This window comes from Manduca sexta, unplaced genomic scaffold (assembly GCF_014839805.1).
Source record: "Manduca sexta isolate Smith_Timp_Sample1 unplaced genomic scaffold, JHU_Msex_v1.0 HiC_scaffold_1978, whole genome shotgun sequence".
Taxonomy (NCBI): Eukaryota; Metazoa; Arthropoda; class Insecta; order Lepidoptera; family Sphingidae; genus Manduca; species Manduca sexta.
This window is the reverse complement of record NW_023592896.1, coordinates 9,244-28,372: the sequence shown is the minus strand read 5'-3', so window position 1 is coordinate 28,372 and position 19,129 is coordinate 9,244. Positions and strand designations below refer to the sequence as shown.

The following is a 19,129-nucleotide window of genomic DNA, read 5'->3' as shown; positions in this document are numbered from 1 at the left end:
ACTACTACCTACAATTATACATTTTAAATTTTAGCTGTTGGTGATCCGATCTACGCAAAATGAGCTCACAGTGATAACGGTAGGGCACACCCTCGGTGATAGCGGTAGGGCCCACCAACTCCTCACAGGGACTGCCGTGGTTGCTAAGCCGAGAGGTCGCTTGTACACCGTTCGCAGGGTAACCCCGATGATAACCGCGGCAGATCTCAAAAACATTCGTTAACATAAGAAATCATTTTGTATGTATTTTCGTTATATAAATTTTCGTATAGGCACACCTTTTATACACCTCCTATACCTACCTTCAAATAGCTGACCGTGTAGTAGCTCGCTTCGTAAGCGTCTGTCCCAAACAGTATCAACACCGCTTGTAATATAGAATTATAAAGTTATACGAGGCTCCGCACTTGCCCCTATCCCAAGACATCAGTTGCTAAGTTACTAATCCATTAATTATACTGAAGTGTCTTTCAAACCGGAATCTAATAGTGCTTGTATACGGAAATAGACAAAGCATAGCTAAGACTGTCACATACGAGAGAATTATCCTCCAGTAATTATTTATTAAAATACTTACATTTTTATTAATAAATAGTTTAATTGAAATCCCTAAATAATTTAAAATATTTGATGTTAACATAAAACATACTAATGTTATGAAAATTAATTATTCCTTTAATTCGTCTTAAAATTTGCATAATACATAAAATCTAATAAACTATGCACGAATTCACATATTTAAAAATATTCAAAGGTCAACGCTCCCAGCCGTAAAAGTGATTGAACCTATTAGCCTAAAAATGTAGATTGAAGGCATTCGCCCTCAACCTTTGGCTAAATTAGCAGTTTTGAGACCCGTACATCGTTTCATGAGTCAAAAATAAGTATTTCATTATTGTAAATGGTTTTAATTAAAATCCCGCTTGCCGGAACTACCGTCCTGTTATCCCTTTCTTCTGAGTGCATTTGAGTTGTCGAATGCAGTTGTGTAGCAATAACAATTAGGTGCAGTGCAACACAATTCGCAGACATTTTGCAGCTAAAAACCTGATCACTTGTCTGTCTGATGTCGCTAACTACTGACTTACCAACTCAGTTTAATAGTAGGCTTGCAGTCGCTAAGCAAATTCTGAAAATACCATATCTCCTTAACACCACCTGCTGTCGAGCTCTAATAAAGAAAATGAATAAATAAAATGCTTTATTCATAGCGTAGACGAATATAGTTACACTTATGATAAGTAGACGGAAATATTTAATTATTATTATATACTAATAATTCCTCTAATTAAGTCGCTTCTATAACTACAGACATTTTATGTTGGACAGAAAACAGATGAGAGTACAAAATAAATAAAGAAGCCAGTTCGGGCTGGCAGGAAAGAATATTTTTAAAAAAATATAATATCTGTAACATAAAATGATAAATGACTGGACGATAATAAAGGTCCGTAGGTTCCAAACCTAGGGCACACATCTCTGACTATTCGAAGTGACGTGTAAAATGTATATATATAATTATCGTTTGCTTGTATCGACAAAAAATACACCGTCAGTAATCCTACATATCTGAGAATCCTCCACAAGAATTTCGAAGGTATGCGAAGTCTACCAAGTTGCGCCAGCGTGTTGGAATAAGACCTGAAAATCCTCTAGGTAGCAGGAGGGCCCGTGCTCAGCATTGGACAGTATAAAATACAGTTCTATATTATGATATGATAAAATTCGAGTTTATGACCACATCAAGCACAAATTACAAACCTAGCAACTCGAATGGAAATTTTAGAATCGATAAGTTCCCTTACTAAATACTTACCAGATGATAAAGCCCAGATTCTTACACCCCGCTTTAGTTCTACCACTAGATCAATAAAATGATTAACAATACATTTTGTACACCACGAGGAATACAAGTCTTGTTTTCAAGGCTGTATGCAACAATGTAATAGTATACGAACAGTCAGCATTTCTGTGACCCAACTTTTGTTTAAATAAACATACTTAAGGTACTATTTCGTAGTCGAGAACAACTGCAAATGCAAATTATACTTATTACTGACGCAACTTGTCTGCATGAACCGAAGTTAAGCGACAGACTGTGTTCAGTTGCGTGAAATAGTCTGCAGCTGTATGGTATTTGCATTTTTCAATCGTTAGTGGTCGGGTACGAATCGGATCCTTAAAATATATTTTAAGACGGCAAATATTCGCGTGACCCGTCTCACCTATGTTTCTTCTGAATAAATAATGTACTTATATGAATAATTTTAAGGCGCGAAGATTACATGAGAACGTACGATCGCAGTTTTCAACTTGCGACCTTGTCTGCATTACTTAATAGTTGAAAATTCATTATTAATTATAAACGAGAGCTTAAATAGCTCAGTTGACTAAGTCTGAAAGATGAACGAGTTTACAAAATACAGTACTTTTTACTTTCTTTAATTAGTTCTTGCAAACGATTAAAGTTGTGCTATGAATTTTCTAGAGGTCTATTAATTATTGTAGTTCCAGGTAAATTTATATTGAGGGTAAAAATACGCTCTTAAACATTCTAAAGAATATGGATTTATGAGTTTCAATGATACCAATAACTTGGGATTTTAAACATTATTTGAATATTATTAAGTTATAAATTATTTTGAACAGGCCGGCGTACTTGTGTCTAAGAAGTAAGAATATTCTCGTCAATTCTATTAGGACTTACTTTGCCGTGATCGTTTAAAAAAATAAAACTCAAATGTCAAAGTTTAATAACATATCCGGCCCAGTCAATCAGGTCTTTGTCGCAGTCCTCAGCTCGCACCACAAATTCTCTCTAAGAAACACCATTTTATATTGACACTTTCCCACGCCAACTACAGTTAATATCAGTAAAAGCAACGTTTACCGTCAGCTTGTTAATTACCTATCTCCGTCGTCACTTCCCTGAGACGAAGCCACACTCCAGCTATAAATTAATTAACCTATTTTTCGTTTCGGAATTACGGGCGATCGAGAACAAGTATTGTCTTCAGCATTTATAGAAACATTCGTTGTTTTGCAAATAATTAATTTACAATTGTGTCCGAAAAATTTTTTTCTTCTAAAATTGTTTTTGATGTAATTTGATTTTTGTATAGGTAAGTCCGTGCCCCTTTGCTCATTGGCTAGATGTAGGAGACTTTTACGAAGTTTGTCTGGAAATCTTTAGGCTTATGTTCAGCAATGGAAGGCTGTAAATAATGATGGTGTTGAAGTCCGTTCCAGGGATAAAGTAACATTTACACTCCCAGACTCTATGTACCTAACTAGGCAAATTCTCATTTAAGAGATACTTTAATAATATCACAGCGGTTCTCTCTCTCTTCAGTCGGCCCCACATTACTGAGGATCGTGATCCCGTCCAAGATCATTTAGTAGTCTTCCACGAGGCGCAATCTTCGGCTTGGTGCACAGCGGCTACGAGTGAAAACAAATACACTTTTGATAAAAAATCTTAAATAATTCTTACCACCGTATCCTTAAAAGGGTAGGTAGAGACGATTCATAACTCACGTAATAGCCGTGGAACAAAACACGACACTAACAAGACGGCGTATTGTTGAAGTCTGTTATGAGCAACATATGTAACGTAACACAATATCAGTGTTCTGTCTACCTTTGTAGGCCGTGATTAATTATGTGTAGGGCCGCCATCCGTTCTAGTTTGCCCGGATTTGTCCCAGTTTGCAAGACGTCCGGGGTGTTCAAAATATCCGGGTAAAGCGGGACTTACGAGTCCGGGATAAAGAAAAGGTCTTCCTCCAAAATTTGTAAGATATACGTGTTTTTGAGTTATTTTATGTTAGTTTAATGCGAGTTTTGCAATCAAAATTTGTTCAGGTTAGGCATTCCGCGATTGATCTGAAGATATGTTGTATTTTTTTTTATTTTTTTATTCCTCTGAATGTCGAGAGGGGCATGCTGTTCGCCTGATGGTTAACGATACGACCGCCCATAAACGGTAGAAACACCATTCAACACCATGAATTGCAAAGTATTGTTTGGTATTCCACTGCGCTCGCCATCTTGAGACATGAAATGCAAGTCTTATTATGTCCAGTAGTTACACTAACTACAATGTCCTTCAACCCGGAACACAACAGTGACTACACACTGCTACGGCAGAAATAAACGGTGGTACTTACTTACCCAGGCGGACTTTCACTTAGAAGACCAGTAATTCATTTGGACATTCACATGAATAGCCTAATGAAGTCATATTATTTAGGCTTACTAGGCCCAAAACTTCTAATACAACCATTCCTATGAAAATCTATAAGCAAATATCCCCATGTAAAACCTAACTTGTCAACTATATTTCAGGAAGAGTCTGCGGAAGAAAACCAAGGCGTTTTGAATACAAAGAACGGTACCCATTACGAGAAAATGAAAACACCAAGTGTGAATGCCATAGAAGAGTAAATAAAAGTCGAAAATGCAAGAGTACTGTCCTATTTTTGTTTATTACTGCTGGCATTATAGGTCAGTGTTGCTTTAAATGATTAAGTCATTTAAATGCCTTACCTAGAAATCAAACCAGCTTCAGTTCGTTTCCATTAAGTAATTCCCTTACCTATCTCGCGTTAAAGTTGATTTGATTTGCTTAGTTATTTTTTTCTTTTCTTTGTACCCTTTTCGACATTGATTTATTGTATAATATGTAATTAACGTTTTTGAAACAGCACTATATATTTATATATACACATTAAGTGTTATCTATTCGTATATACTTATAAATATATGTATTTGTCATTGTAAATGTCGCTTGTTGTTAATGTTATTAGCGACTCTACTGAAATAAATCCGAATTTATTTCAGTAGAGTCGCTAATAACTCTTATATCTCGTCCCTCTCCATCACCGAAACGGTTAAAACCCAATTTTTGTAAAAATAGTTTACTATGTGAAAATAAACCTAAAAATAATTTTGTAGAATAATTAAAAAAACTAGGTGTTGCTCGCGCTTCGCTTGCAGGCTTTTCCCGCTACAAAAATCCGTATATCACTATAGCCATCCATAGCGCCATCTTTACCACGCCAACTCCAGCTACTGAAAAATCTTATTAAAAACCAAATATATCTAAGGGGAACAAATTCGCGGGATAAAAAGTATCCTAATTTGTTAATTGAAGTTATGATCTATCAGAGTGCCAAATTTCGTATAAATCCGTTCAGCGGTTTCCATGTTTAGTTCGAACAAACATCCAAACATTTCACAATCACGTTTATTGTAAAAAGTATAATGAGGGTATTTTTTGCCACAAAGGAAATTTCGAAAAAATTGCCCTTTAAAAGTACAGAAGTTGGCGGAGAGGTTGTACAAAAATTACTTGGACTTGCTTTCGAGAATCAGCATGCCCCAAAAAAAGAGGTTAAAAACATATTATATCGGACGTATTCATTGGCATATTGAGTACAAACCGCTGAATGCGACTAAAAATATTTGTCAAGTAAAAATATGCTTTAATTACTTGAAAATTGAACCATAAATTCAAATTAGTTTTGAACTCTAAAAACATCAGCATACAAGTCATAATTTAACGTGTACAATTACCGGATGCTTTAATTGACTTGATTTCAGCTCTCTGGATGTCTAACAAGTTACCAAGAGTAGAGTTAATTACAAACATAAACTTCGCGGGACTACGTGAGTAACACTCACATATTTAGACATCTTCGCTTATTTACTGCATGAACTAGATAATTTGTCGATTTGTAATTCATATTTCTATTTAGCAATGTTGTATTTTTAAGCGCTCACCAGCCTCTTTTTTCTAATTCTCTTTAAAACCGATAAGTACTTCATAATACGTTGATAATCAAACATGGAATGCTGTATTTTCGGGACTTCTTAAATACTCCATATTTCAAATAATATTTCAATTGCTTCTTAAAAATTTGACGACCAATAATATTCACCACACCACTTACCACCAGTTATAAATAATAATAATAGCAGCCCTGTATTATATACTTGCCCACTGCTGAGCACGGGCCTCCTCTACTACTGAGAGGGATTAAGCCTTAATCGACCACGCTGGCCTAGTGCGGATTGGTAGACTTCACACACCTTCGAAATTCCTATAGAGAACTTCTAAGATGTGCAGGTTTCCTCACGATGTTTTCCTTCACCACCAGTTGCAGTGAATAAATTACCGTGCAAGTATGAAACAATTGTATGACGTTTGTAGGTATCCCAGAAGGATGGTATCATAGTACAGATAGGTTTTGATATAAAACTATTTTTCGGATTTTATTGCGGTTAATTTTAATTTTGCCCAACGTTTCGGACACTTTGCAGCAGTTATGATCACGGGAGGACTAAGGTGTTGGTCGTTCAAAAAGTTACAATATCTACCTACATTTTACAATTATACAGATAGGTTGTTGAAGGACATTTATTTTAAAAAACTCACGCAAAGCCACATGCGTGCCTCCTTTATAGGCAGCAATATGATCGGTAATCAGTCTACATTAATTTAATAGCTACACATAGCGACATTTGATCAAGCAAGGGTTGATTGTAATGCATAACTACGTTTCGTTTACACAGTAAATATGAATCAATCAGCGCAAGCAGCCTGTTACGACACAAACAAACATTTGCTAATGGAATATTCAAGAATGCAAAAACATTTAAGGTAGGTAAATTAATCGTTTTAACATACCACGAGCGTAGCCAAAAATGTACGTCAATAGACATTCATAATCATCAATATACGTTTTAATATTTATATTTGCATTGTTTGAGTGCCTTAAGCACTCACCCGAAAGTCTACTGTGTTTAGTAGTAGTATTCAGGTAAAAAAAAGTGAAGTTATGGTCTAATACATGGAACGTCATTGAGTTACCTTCTTAATATCTTTACTAGAAAATAATATATTTATTTTTGTTCCTACTACAGAAAATATTCGAAAATACTTTCCTTGATCAGACTAAATAAAAAATATTATACAATTTAAAAACTAAGCACTGTAAAAATGCCATTAAACAGAATTTTTGTTCTTGTTAAGCGTTACGTATCAATAAAAAACAAAACAATGTCATCGTCTCGTGTTTTTTACTACATTCTAAGGACTAAGCACACTGACATTTTTTTTATGGCTTTACAACATAACCTATTGTGCTTATAATAATAAGAGCTGGTAATATTATTTCAGGAACTTGCTGCGTGCGAAAAGAACTAGAACCTCTTCGTATATTCATAAAGAAGGTAAATGTTTTTTTTTTCAAGTAGGTAAAATATAAAGGATATAATGCTACGGCTACAAATATAATCTTTATGGCGTTTTTGTCGCATATACCTTTAAAATGCTCTCTGAGTGCCCATCGGAGTTTTTTATTTACATTTATCTTCACTAATGTTTAAAAGGAACAGGTTTTTTTTATTGGGTATCGGACCCCGAATTCAACACCGGGGTTCTGCAGTTAGAAAACTGCAAGGCCCTGGAAGAAAGTTGGGAGGGGATAGCTGGGAAGGAAGTGTGGGGAAGATATGGAAACCTCTTAGGATGGGAGGATAAGAGACGACCAACAAATATTCGCTAGGCCTTATAGGCCTTAATGTGAATTGGTAACCATGAGGAATACACTTAACTGTGTGACTAGGACCACGACAAATGTCCCCCCGCTAATGAGCGTGCAATAGGCACAGGATACTTAGATGGATCCTCGGGAGTTGAGACCCACTGGTATTTCTACTGTTTATGGGCGGTCGTAAGGTTTACCATCAGGCGTACTGCAAGCTCGTGTCTTCTTCAAAGCAATAAAAAAAACTCAACTGCCCGGAATCCGCAATTTATGCCGTATATGGCGATAGGCTCGCCCCTATCACATCAAGTAATGGAATACGCACTGAAGAATGTAAGTGCATTAATTGCGTTTCTGCCTACCCCCTTATAAACGTTCCACAGCTATCTCAATAGGTACGACCTATCAATACCTAGAAGGCACTGCTATGAAAGGTGGGGATACAGAGGAGTGGCAAGCTCGCCTGGCCTTGTGGGGTGTGGTGCCGTTGTGGAAGACTTCGCCACCCATCAGCACGGTCTTGGCTCGACGTAAACCTGTCCCTTCAGATTGCTGGCCTTTTACGTAGGTTTATTTATTCAATAAAATACACCAACAGCATATATATCCTTGAATCTAAAAAACATTGCGTGTTAACAATTGTCAGTTACAGCTATACACAATATTCACGGAGTAAATAAACTGTGACTAACAATAGCAATACTTTAGATGAGTAAAATTGAAATTATATAAAAACTTACACATTACCTTTGTGATATCAGTCCAAGTCTTTTCTGTCTAGTGACAGTGTTTATGGGCTATGGATCAGAAGGTCCTCGATTCAATTCCCCGCAGTTAGTTTGGGGATTCGCTTGAAACAGGGGTGGATCGTAAAAAGTAAACTTAATGCTTTCTACATGTTTAAAAAAGAGTGCTTGTATGATCACATAGATGTTTTGATAGTCTAATAATATACACATAAAATTCTACATAACAATGGATAGTAGGGGATATTTTTAGTACGTGTGTCGCTACATTAAAGAATAAAAAAAATCCCCACCACACAACAATGATTAAGTTGTTTGCCGGCTCGTACAACAAACAATCAAAATCTGATTTCAGAGGACTTTATGGAGAAATTATAATTCAGCTAGCACGAACACAAAAGGTAGATGGTGTCAGCATTGAACATATTCGGCCTGATACCGCTAGAAGTGCACCCAAAAATTTTAGGCTTTACGTAAGTGTGTACAATGCTTAAATTCATCTGTAATTTAATAAAATATTATGATAGGGTATTAGAAAGGCATCCTGCCAATCATCTCCATGGAGGGAAATGGACGGAGTTTCCAAATATAGCGTTATCTCTTTCGCACGCGCACTAACCGCCTTGAAATGTAAGCGCGTTTTACTAATTGCCTAATGCACTGGCCGCCGATTTCTGCGGGCGAGTGCGCTTTTTGACTTATGACTACGCGAAAAATAATTTGTGTTTACTAGACGTCCCAGTAGTCAAAATAGCGTTAATGATAAGTTGTGTATTCGTCTAGCAAGTTTGAATTTGACTTGAACGTTGCCAGGGGCATGGGCCCCGTCTTGTCCCCCCTAAATCCCGGGCTGGAACTGTTGCGAAACTAAATAGGTATAAGGCATTAGGATATAAATCTATCAATATTACTTCCTAAAACCATCAATATTAATCAAATCCCAACCTCGCTTAGCGTAGTTCTGGTGAGAAGTTTCACAGCTTCACCCCCCACAACTTAGCACTCTCGCACACCTTTAGTGGAAACCTTAAGAGTTCATATTTCTCTACAGGGACTTTTGCTAAACAACACTGAAGTCAAACTCGGGGAAAATCAATACAGAAGTGCAGGACCAGCGAAACAATATTATGAATTGAAAACTCAGGCACCGTTCAAGAGTATCGTACTGCGTATAATATCAAACCAAGGAAACCCGAAGTACACTTGCGTTTACAGATTTCATGTATATGGCCATGTGTAAAATTAAATATAATTTATTATAAACCTTTCGTAGTTGTATGAAGATTCATTCATGCGGCACACATTTATTTTTTTGTTTTTTTTTTTTATTCTTTGACTGACGAGACGAGCTTGCCGTTCGCCTGATGGTAAGCGATACGACCTTCCATAAACATTAGAATCACCATCCAACACCATGAATTACAAAGTATTGTTTGGTATTCCATCGCGCTCGCCATCCTGAGACATGAGATGTTAAGTCCCATTATGTCCAGTAGTTACACTAGTTACAATATCCTTCAAACTAGAACGCAACAGTGACTGCACACTGCTGTTTGGCAGCAGAAATAGTCATTGAGGTGGTACCTACTACCTACCCAGGCGGACTCACATATGAGAGAACAACCACCAGTTAATCTGTAGTTATACGGCTGCGAAGTCTATCTCACGTGTTAGTCACGAATAGCGACATTGTTTCTGAAGATAAGCTGCTGACGACAGACGTAGCGTAGCTTTTGTACTGTAACTTCAAGCTGAGCACAACTACGCACTCTTCTATAGAACAGGCTAGTGGCCAAGGGTCCATATAACCAGACTCCTTTCGGCCTACCTTTCGTAATTTATGTAAAATCTAATTATCATTTTTTTGGTTTGCAGACCTAAGATCTATTAGTACCAAAGTTTCTGCTGTCTGATTCCTTTTCGAAAAATTTCACCCTTCGCCACTGATAGGCTATAACTTGTAAATACCGGGCCCTGTAAACCAAGTGGTTAGTGGATGTCACTAATTTGAAGTGCCAATTTTGAAGACTCTCCTAGTAAACATTTATTCATTGCAGATTTTATCTTTTATTGCAATGGATAGTAAGTTATTACCATCTAATCTATACTAATATTATACAGAGGAATGTGCGAGATTGTAACTTTGTAAGGATTATCTCTGGAACTATGAACCAATTTTTATAATTCTTTTACTAATAGGAGGCTACATTACTCCCAGAGTGCTAAAGCTAAGAAAATATAGATCCGGAAAACCTTATACACGCCGGCAAACCCGCATGCAAAAGCTAATCCATAAGATTTTGATAACCATCCGCGCATTCAACGGCTTATTTCTTGAAGGGTAAGAAGTAAAACAAAATATAATTTTGTCATATTATATTAACCAATGCGACGCAGTTTACGATGCGCTCCAGTCCTGGTTGTTTCCACCCCACGAGGGAGTGCCGGCGGCGGCGGGCGCGGCAGTCGTGCTCCATTCGTCCGGAACCTGTACACCAAATAAATATAATTAATTCAACAATCACATACAAATAAAATTGAAATTCTGAGTTTTAACCAACCAAAAAAAACGCTTTTTACTAAAATACAAAGTAATGCTTTCTTTAGGTACAAATTTAACACCAAACGCTGTTACACTGCGAAACATTGGGGTTGTACCAGTTTTAATAACACTTGAGGAATAAATTTAAAGTTTTATTTTATTTATTGACTACCATTTTCATAGAAGTATCAGCATAATAAATCTTGAATACCCAAGCTATAGAATGCTTTAAGCCACCACAGAAAATACAATGAATTTTCACATAGCCAGTCTTAGCAAGATAAACAGTAAAATATTGTACCGAATATCGCGACAGGGACACTCTCGATCACATCAGGGGATGAAATACAATATATGACCTGGTTCCACTTTCACCGGCCTACTTCTATGGAGATGAATACGTGAAGTGGGTGTATGAAAACAGTACGTACCTGAGCGGCCCAGTCTTCCTGCGCGGCGGGCGCTCCGAAGGCGGGAGCGGGCGCGGCGGCGGGGGCGGCGGGCGCGTCCTCCACCCACGACGTCACAGGCTCCACAGTCTCGTTCCAGTCCTCGTGCACCGGCGGAGGCACCTCGGCCTTGGTCGCCACCACAGCCTAGAAATAATTACAGTTAAAGATACTGATATTATGCAAGCAATACTTTGGACAATACTGAATGTGAAAATGCAAGTTGGCTGGTCACATTTTTTTGGGACCTCATTTAATACCAGATGTATTACTTCACTTTGTCGTGCCAGATACACAAATAAAAAAGATCCAGCAATCTTTTACAACAACTGTAACTATTCTTATGTGTCATTAATACTTTTGTTACGGCAAACAAATCTAAATATCAATCAAAACACTTTAGATGCCACTACAAACCTGTTCCTTAGCCTGTTGTTCCTCCTTCTCGCTTTCTTCAGGGTCACGGTAGAAGAACAGATCAACCACTACGTCCCAGCGCTGGTCGCGAGCGAGCACGCCACGTAGTCTCAGCACCTCACGGGCGAGCAACCACCACATAAGACCAATGGAGTGGGATGACTGGAATATAACAATAAAATGTTATTCGAAAAAGAGGCTAGAATTTACCTCTATAAGCTAACTTAAACTGCCACTAGAAGCTGACCAAGTTAATAACTGTGTTTATAGAAAGTATTGCACCTTAAGTCAATCAAAATTCTTTTATATAAGGCCTTCTACAGTTTATCAGTGTTCTCACAAAGTTACCTAGACATTCAGATTTTATTAATATTATTTTAAAGCAAACTATAAAATATTTTGAACATACAATCAGAGTTATCATATTTTTTTTTTCACTATAAAATTGTAAGAGTAACTTGGTATCATTTTCTTTTAGTTTTATTATTCTCTAAACTAATATTTTTGTTGGAACTACTTAAATAAAAGCAGTCCAATACTAATTTTGTCCAAAAATATAATGAAAAATAATAATAAATAACATACCTTAGTGTTGCAAGGGATGGCGATATCAACAAATCTGAGAGGGGAGTCAGTGTTGCAGAAGGCAATGACTGGAATGTTGACGTAGGAAGCCTCAGTAATGGGCTGGTGGTCTTGGGCAGGGTCCAACACAATCAGGAGACGCGGCTCACGGAACGCTGCCTGAATCTGTTAACAAAACGATAATGCTTGTAAGTGCTAGATATATATAGTGGGGTATATTGTTGTTAAAGCAGAGACTCAGACAAATGTGTAATCATTAAAAATTCAGTGGTTCCTTAGTTTGTTTGTCATCATTGAGTATATAGTCATTTATCTGCCTAATTCATTCTCTAGGGAATGAAAAGTAAGTGGACTAAATTAAAACTTAGATTGGCTGAAGAACACAAAAGAATGTCCTTCTCTTAAGAAATATATTACATCATTTATTTCAGCTGTTCGAATATTACATGGTTCGAAATATAAAACAGAACTTATACTCATTCTAAATGCATACATTATGTACTCCAAGAGTATTCAAATAGTTACAAATCACATTACTATTAATGTCCAAGCCGAAATCATGATATTTCGCCTTTAAAATTTAATATGACGACATTTTAAAGGCAGAAATATCCATATTTTTCTTCAACTGGCAGAACTAATCACTAACTGAATTTAAATTCTTTACTTGCCAATACTTGTTTAGTTACCCAGATTAAAGGTGAAACAAAATGTATAATTAAAATAGGTAATGCAAGAAAAAAATTATGGTGATTTCACTGAAACAATATCGAATAATGATTTAAACCTTATAATAACCATAGCATTATAAAAATTAAAGAATTCAGTAACTATTTACCTGGTTAGTGAATGCACCAGGAGTGAAACGTCCGGCAATAGGTGTGGCGCCGGTGTGCGCTGCGAACTTGAGCACCGCGCGCTGGCCGAACGGACGCGACGAGATCACGAACACGTCCGCGGGGTTCTCGATGGCCACGACGGCGCGGGCGGCCAACACCAGCTTCTCCCAGGTACGACGAAGGTTAATCACGTGTGTGCCGTCCGCTCGGCGTTTGTACACGTACGTCTCCATCTAAGCAAATACCTTCATTATTCCAAGAATATTTAGATCCAAAATGGAATGGTAAGAGAAATCATCAGTTGGGAGAATGGATCCTCACTGTCTTCAGTGTAAAATGGAACGGATTCTCTTATCATCATGCTATTAGAGGTTATGTTTACGATCCGATTGTTGTCGTTACCTGGAAGTGAACGTTCTCCGACCCGAGGTGGGTGGTGGCTGCAAGCATCTTGGTGACATCCTCTTCGCTTAGAGCGAGCACGTCTAATCCTCCCGACATCGTTGCGTTTGTATGAGTTACGACTAAACCTGAAATATGAAAATGTACACACGGCTATGAAACAAGCTCTGTCACTTTACTACTTAAATTCAAAGAAAATATAATACGGAATCAATTAAATTAACATCGTACACTATGTTGTTCACCATTTTGTTGAATAAATCTACGAGATCCTGCAAATATCGAAAGATTTTAAAAAAATACTTACGCGTATAATGCCACTGGGAGGCGAAATGGACATGAAAGAACTGTCTATTTTACGTCACTGTCAAAACTGAACTCTCATTTTGACATATTCTTTGTTGCCAATTTCTATTTAGATGGCAACATTAAAATCCTGCTGTCCTGCAGAAGGATGTGAAAATGGAATTATACAATTTATATTCAGCCAGAAGTAGAAGAAGACTACAGAAATATTATTAAATATGCGTGAGTGTTGTAAAATTTGTTGTTTAAAGGAAAGAAACAAATTATTTTCCAAAAAAATACCAAACTGAACACCTTGCCACAATATAAATACTTTCAAATCAGACCAACTCAATAATTTATTCACGTCTTATGTAACATATATTTTATACACATAATTAATGAAATATCTGCAAAATAATATTTACATGTCTAAAAAATGTTAATTACAATAAATTTTCTTCTCAATAATAATTTAGAAAGTAGTCCGAGAGTGGCAGGATGCAGGACATTCATATAAAATTTTACTCTATGGTCGACAATTCAAACCAAGATCAATGTTGCCAATTAAAAATACCAGAAATTTAAATCTGTGGCAACAACTCCCATACTTTTTGTGACTGGTGAAGTGAGTGATGTGTAGTTCGAGAGGAAAAAATTTTTTGGTGCATTTTGACTAAAACGCATTAATTGTAGTTAATTCTGTACGACAATACATGCATTATGATTACTTTAGTACCTTGACTTGTAACTGTGTTTATAATTTATCTACTTCGTGAGTTATTTTGGTATTCGGTGACATTTTAGTGAAGTGCCTAATTTGATCATGGAGGCTATAGCAAAACACGATTTTACTGCGACTGCAGATGATGAGCTCAGTTTTAGGAAGAATCAAGTTCTGAAGGCAAGTTGAGCTTTGTATCTTGTAGTAGAAAGACTTTTTATACAGTAAGATGACAGGTTCTTTCTAGAATTTTTGATATTGCAGATACTTAATATGGAGGACGATATGAACTGGTATAGAGCAGAGTTAGATGGAAAAGAAGGGCTCATCCCTAGCAACTATATTCAAATGAAGAGTCATAGGTGAGTGGTGAATCTCCCGTGCTTGTGGGAAATTTCTCAAGTTGCATTCAAAGCAGTTATAAACAGTACCAACCAAGTAAAGAACCAGTCGCTTTATCAACGTAAATCTTAATTGTTTGGATTCTCGCTTGTAAAACGTATCATAAGTTTTATTGTTCACATTTTTACACTCTACACTGTTAACTGTGCTAAACACATATTATACTTCAAGTTTTATGTAAAAACACCAAGTCATTTATAAGGTATTACACATAACATAAAACAAAATTATCTTTACCTAATCCCAAAACACTACACATAGCGTAACCAATTCATGTACTTCCATCATTTATAAATCATACCATTAATTTTTCTATTTCAACATAGTTTATCACACAAATTGTTTAGCATAGATAAAACAAGCAAGACTTATTACAATTTCTCTAAAACAGCTGGTTTTCATCACATTACCAAGAAACATATGAAAATAAACTGTCAAAGCATTATCATGTAAACAGTTTGCTAAACTGCAAGCAGTGTTGAAATATAATAAAGCTTTGCTCTTTTACTCTTATAACAATCAGTTTAATGTAGAAAGTGACAAAACAAGCCAAAACATGATCATTATGAACAACATTGTTTACAGATTATATTGTGAGTCATTTGTGTATTGTTTATTCATTTAATAGGACAATACTGTTGCATGATACAGTACCAAGTTAGTGAGCGGTCTAGCTAGAATGTTGCCGGTGTTTATTAGTTTTTCTGTTTTGCTATTCAATGATTTTTAATACAAGACATCTGTTTCACCTGACCTAATAATATCAGCCCTGTATTATATACTTGCCCACTACTGAGCATGGGCCTCTACTACTGAGAGGGATTAGGCCTTAGTCCACCACCCTGGCCTAGTGTGGATTGATAGACTTCACTCACCTTCGAAATTCCTATAGAGAACTTCTCAGATGTGCAGGTTTCCTCACGATGTTTTCCTTCACCGTTACCTTCACCTGACCTAATCCCAGTTAAATATAAGGTTGGCATAGCACATATTTAATTATGTTACACAAATAATTTAGCTGAGTTTGTATAGCTAACCACCTCCTTGACTTCAACCCGTTTAGGAGATCCTATCTTGGGCAATTTGTGTCAGACAGTTAATCCAAACTTCCCAATCTACAGCCCACACACTTAGTGCTTATCTCCCCCTGACCATGAATGTTGCAGTGTTTATTTCAATAAAATTATTTTATTCATAATACTTCAAGAAGAAATTAACTGTGATTATCCAGTGCTTTAACACTATTCTACAAAAAACAAATCCATCATAAAATCAATTTTAAAACTCATACAAGAATTTCATGTGTTTAAAAGTAAAATACCACATGTCATACAATAAATCATTATTGTATCATGTTCAGGAAGGAAAACTATGCTTGTAACCACATCAGCGCTCCTCTTCAAATAATACTTCTACAGGACCTTTGTATCAAATATGAAACATTTGTTTTCCCCATTACGTATACATATAATCATACCTTTTCCTATTCAGGTAGGCAGAGATGTTACCTGCATTTAGCTTACTGTATACACCTGATATAATAATATATGCCTATTGCCAGAATTCCAGAGCCCTATTCCAGAATACTGAGCAAAAACACCATATTGCTTTGCCCAACATGGCAATCACAAAATAACTCAACACACTACTTGTAAAGCATACACAGTACAATAATTATACCACCGAGCCAGTCATTCTCCATAAGAATATGTTATTAATCACATGAATTGTTTTCAGTTGGTATTATGGAAGAATCACCAGGGCAGATGCAGAGAAGCTGTTAGGAAACAAACCTGAAGGCGGTTTCTTGATTAGAATCAGCGAATCCAGCCCCGGTGACTTCTCTCTATCTGTCAAGTAAGTGACAGGGCCTGTAGCAAAATTTCATTTGATACTTGTATCTTTTTGGTTACTCCATTGACTGTTTTATGTCCAAAAGTGACTATTACCATTAACATGCTTAATTTTGAGTGGTTCAGGCACACTATGTGTTCCAACATTCTTGGAATTAAAAGTATTCCATAGCATGAACAATTTGGGTTATTGTTATGGCGGTGCCCCCAAGAAAACTTCTGCGCTAACTATATTTCTAGAAGTTCTTAATTCAAAATTTATGATACATATAAAAAAACAATATGTTATTTTAGGTGCAAAATATTTTTAAAAAGACCTAAAATCGATTTTTCATAGCAATTATTCGTAAATATGCCCATTCCCGCCCATGACCCTGCGCTGTAAGAGTATAGAACGCATGCGCAAGACAAACTAGTATTTTCTATCAAAAAATATATATATCAAAGTAAGTTTGGCAAAGATCGAAATATAGTTCATTATACTCTCCACCAATAATTGTAAAATACCAGATTGGTAATCATCTGGTAAGTTCATTCAAATAAGTAAACAAGTTACTAATGGTATACATTTAAATGATTGTGTGCGAGTGACTAATTTCATGACTACGTTATTAAGTGATATTTTTGAATATTTATTTTGTGATTACTGATAATAGTTGAACCTTAAACGATATCTTGTTTATTTCCGTATTACATATAATATAATATTAGGGACATCATTTATAATTATACTAGCTATACAATCATACTATGTGTCAATATTATCTACACTTGAATTGCACATCAATACATATATTTTCCGTTTTTTAATATTTCATACTAAAAACCAATATTTTAGTATATTCTATCGTATAAAAAGTGTATGGGACCTTAATATTTCTATTTATGTCAGTGCGAAATACAATATGATATAATTATATGGGATTAATAATTATACCAAATACCAAAGTCGAAGCTTCGAATAAGTTGTGTTCAACATGACAGTGTTTAATGAAACATTGTAAAACACACCTTTTGTTATAACCCATTGAATAAGTTTTAACAAATTCAGTTACAACCTTCTTAGTTTAAATTTTAGAATTAATTAAAAAAAAAAAAAATAAATTTTTGTAGTTATATAAAACCTTCTTGATTGAGTTTTAGAATTTATTTCAAAACCCATATAAACAATAGCATATTAGTTATTTTGTCCCGCATCGTTCATAAATGGCTAAAGTGATTTCGATGTAGCTTTCACTACTATTGTAAACAAAACTCCAGTGAACGGAATCTAGATTCGTAAAATTTTACTACAAGCAAATAATAGTAATGTAAATAAAATTCCATGTTTCCCGATATCTATCAGCTAGCCTAAAATAAAAGCAGGTGCGTCCTCTCCATCGCGGGACCAATTAATTTAATACAAAGTAAATTATTATATATATGACACGTAATTTATGTAAAACTATGTTTTAGTTAATTATTTAAACAATTATTTTAATAGAACAATGTAATAATGCTTACAGCTGTAGTTTTAAAACTGACTTGTAAAATGGACTTTGTCCAAGATTTGATAAAACCACCTTACGCCTTTGTAAATTAAATCAAATGAAAGAGTAAAGGTTTGTTTTTATATAATTAATTTTCCGATTTATCAAAGAACTAGTGATACAACTGTAGTGATGAAAAATACAAGCGAATTGAACTTAGGCTGTCTATAATGTATGCAGTGAACTGTATGGTGCATGACGAAGCACTTTTTGATACAGATGGAGGCAACGCGTGTTTACATCTTCGTAGGCGTTTGCTTATCGTCTGAAGTCTTTTAAATTCATAAAACCCTGTTAACCTGTTTGTTTCGTAACAAAAATAGATCATGCCTTCGATTTCTGTTTTCTTATTATAAGTTATAAAAAAATTAAATTGCGTCATTATGAGCTGGGTTTTTAAAACCTTTTTTTGAAAGTGAAAATGTTCCTAAGAAACATTTTGTTACCTAAATTCTAAGTCGCCATACGTATCGCAACAGCAACTGGTAAATAGTGGCTCTTATAGGACTGGCCCATTGTTGCTGTAGAAAATCTGCTATAGCAAAAATAGACCGTTCGAAGCCCATGAAATGACATCTATACTCTATACAATTATATAAAGCTGAGGAGTTTGTTCCTCTTAAAATGGTCCCCGACGCATCTTTCTGCGTGTCTGAACGCGATAAACTCAAAAACTGCCCAGCAGGCTTCAATGAAATTTGGTATAAAAGTAGTTTGAGACCCTGGGAAGCATTTCTTCTCTCTATCCCGGGGAAATATATTTATCTTAAAAAATCTTTTTCAGGTGGGCTATGCCGCGGGCA

General features: G+C 35.8%; 2 protein-coding genes across 2 annotated transcripts; one reads left to right on the top strand and one right to left on the bottom strand.

Moving 5' to 3' along the window:
• Window positions 1-10,660: 10,660 nt before the first annotated feature.
• Window positions 10,661-13,905, bottom strand: LOC119191835 (40S ribosomal protein SA). Its single transcript, XM_037445706.1, has 7 exons — window positions 13,841-13,905; window positions 13,534-13,661; window positions 13,131-13,364; window positions 12,293-12,457; window positions 11,708-11,869; window positions 11,273-11,437; window positions 10,661-10,787 (listed from the first exon to the last, which is right to left on the bottom strand). The coding sequence occupies exons 2-7, from the start codon at window positions 13,630-13,632 to the stop codon at window positions 10,698-10,700; spliced, it is 915 nt and encodes a 304-aa protein (XP_037301603.1). The 5' UTR covers window positions 13,633-13,661; window positions 13,841-13,905; the 3' UTR covers window positions 10,661-10,697.
• Window positions 13,906-14,412: 507 nt separating this feature from the next.
• Window positions 14,413-16,924, top strand: LOC119191836 (growth factor receptor-bound protein 2-like). Its single transcript, XM_037445707.1, has 3 exons — window positions 14,413-14,722; window positions 14,807-14,904; window positions 16,682-16,924. The coding sequence occupies exons 1-3, from the start codon at window positions 14,645-14,647 to the stop codon at window positions 16,803-16,805; spliced, it is 300 nt and encodes a 99-aa protein (XP_037301604.1). The 5' UTR covers window positions 14,413-14,644; the 3' UTR covers window positions 16,806-16,924.
• Window positions 16,925-19,129: the final 2,205 nt, after the last annotated feature.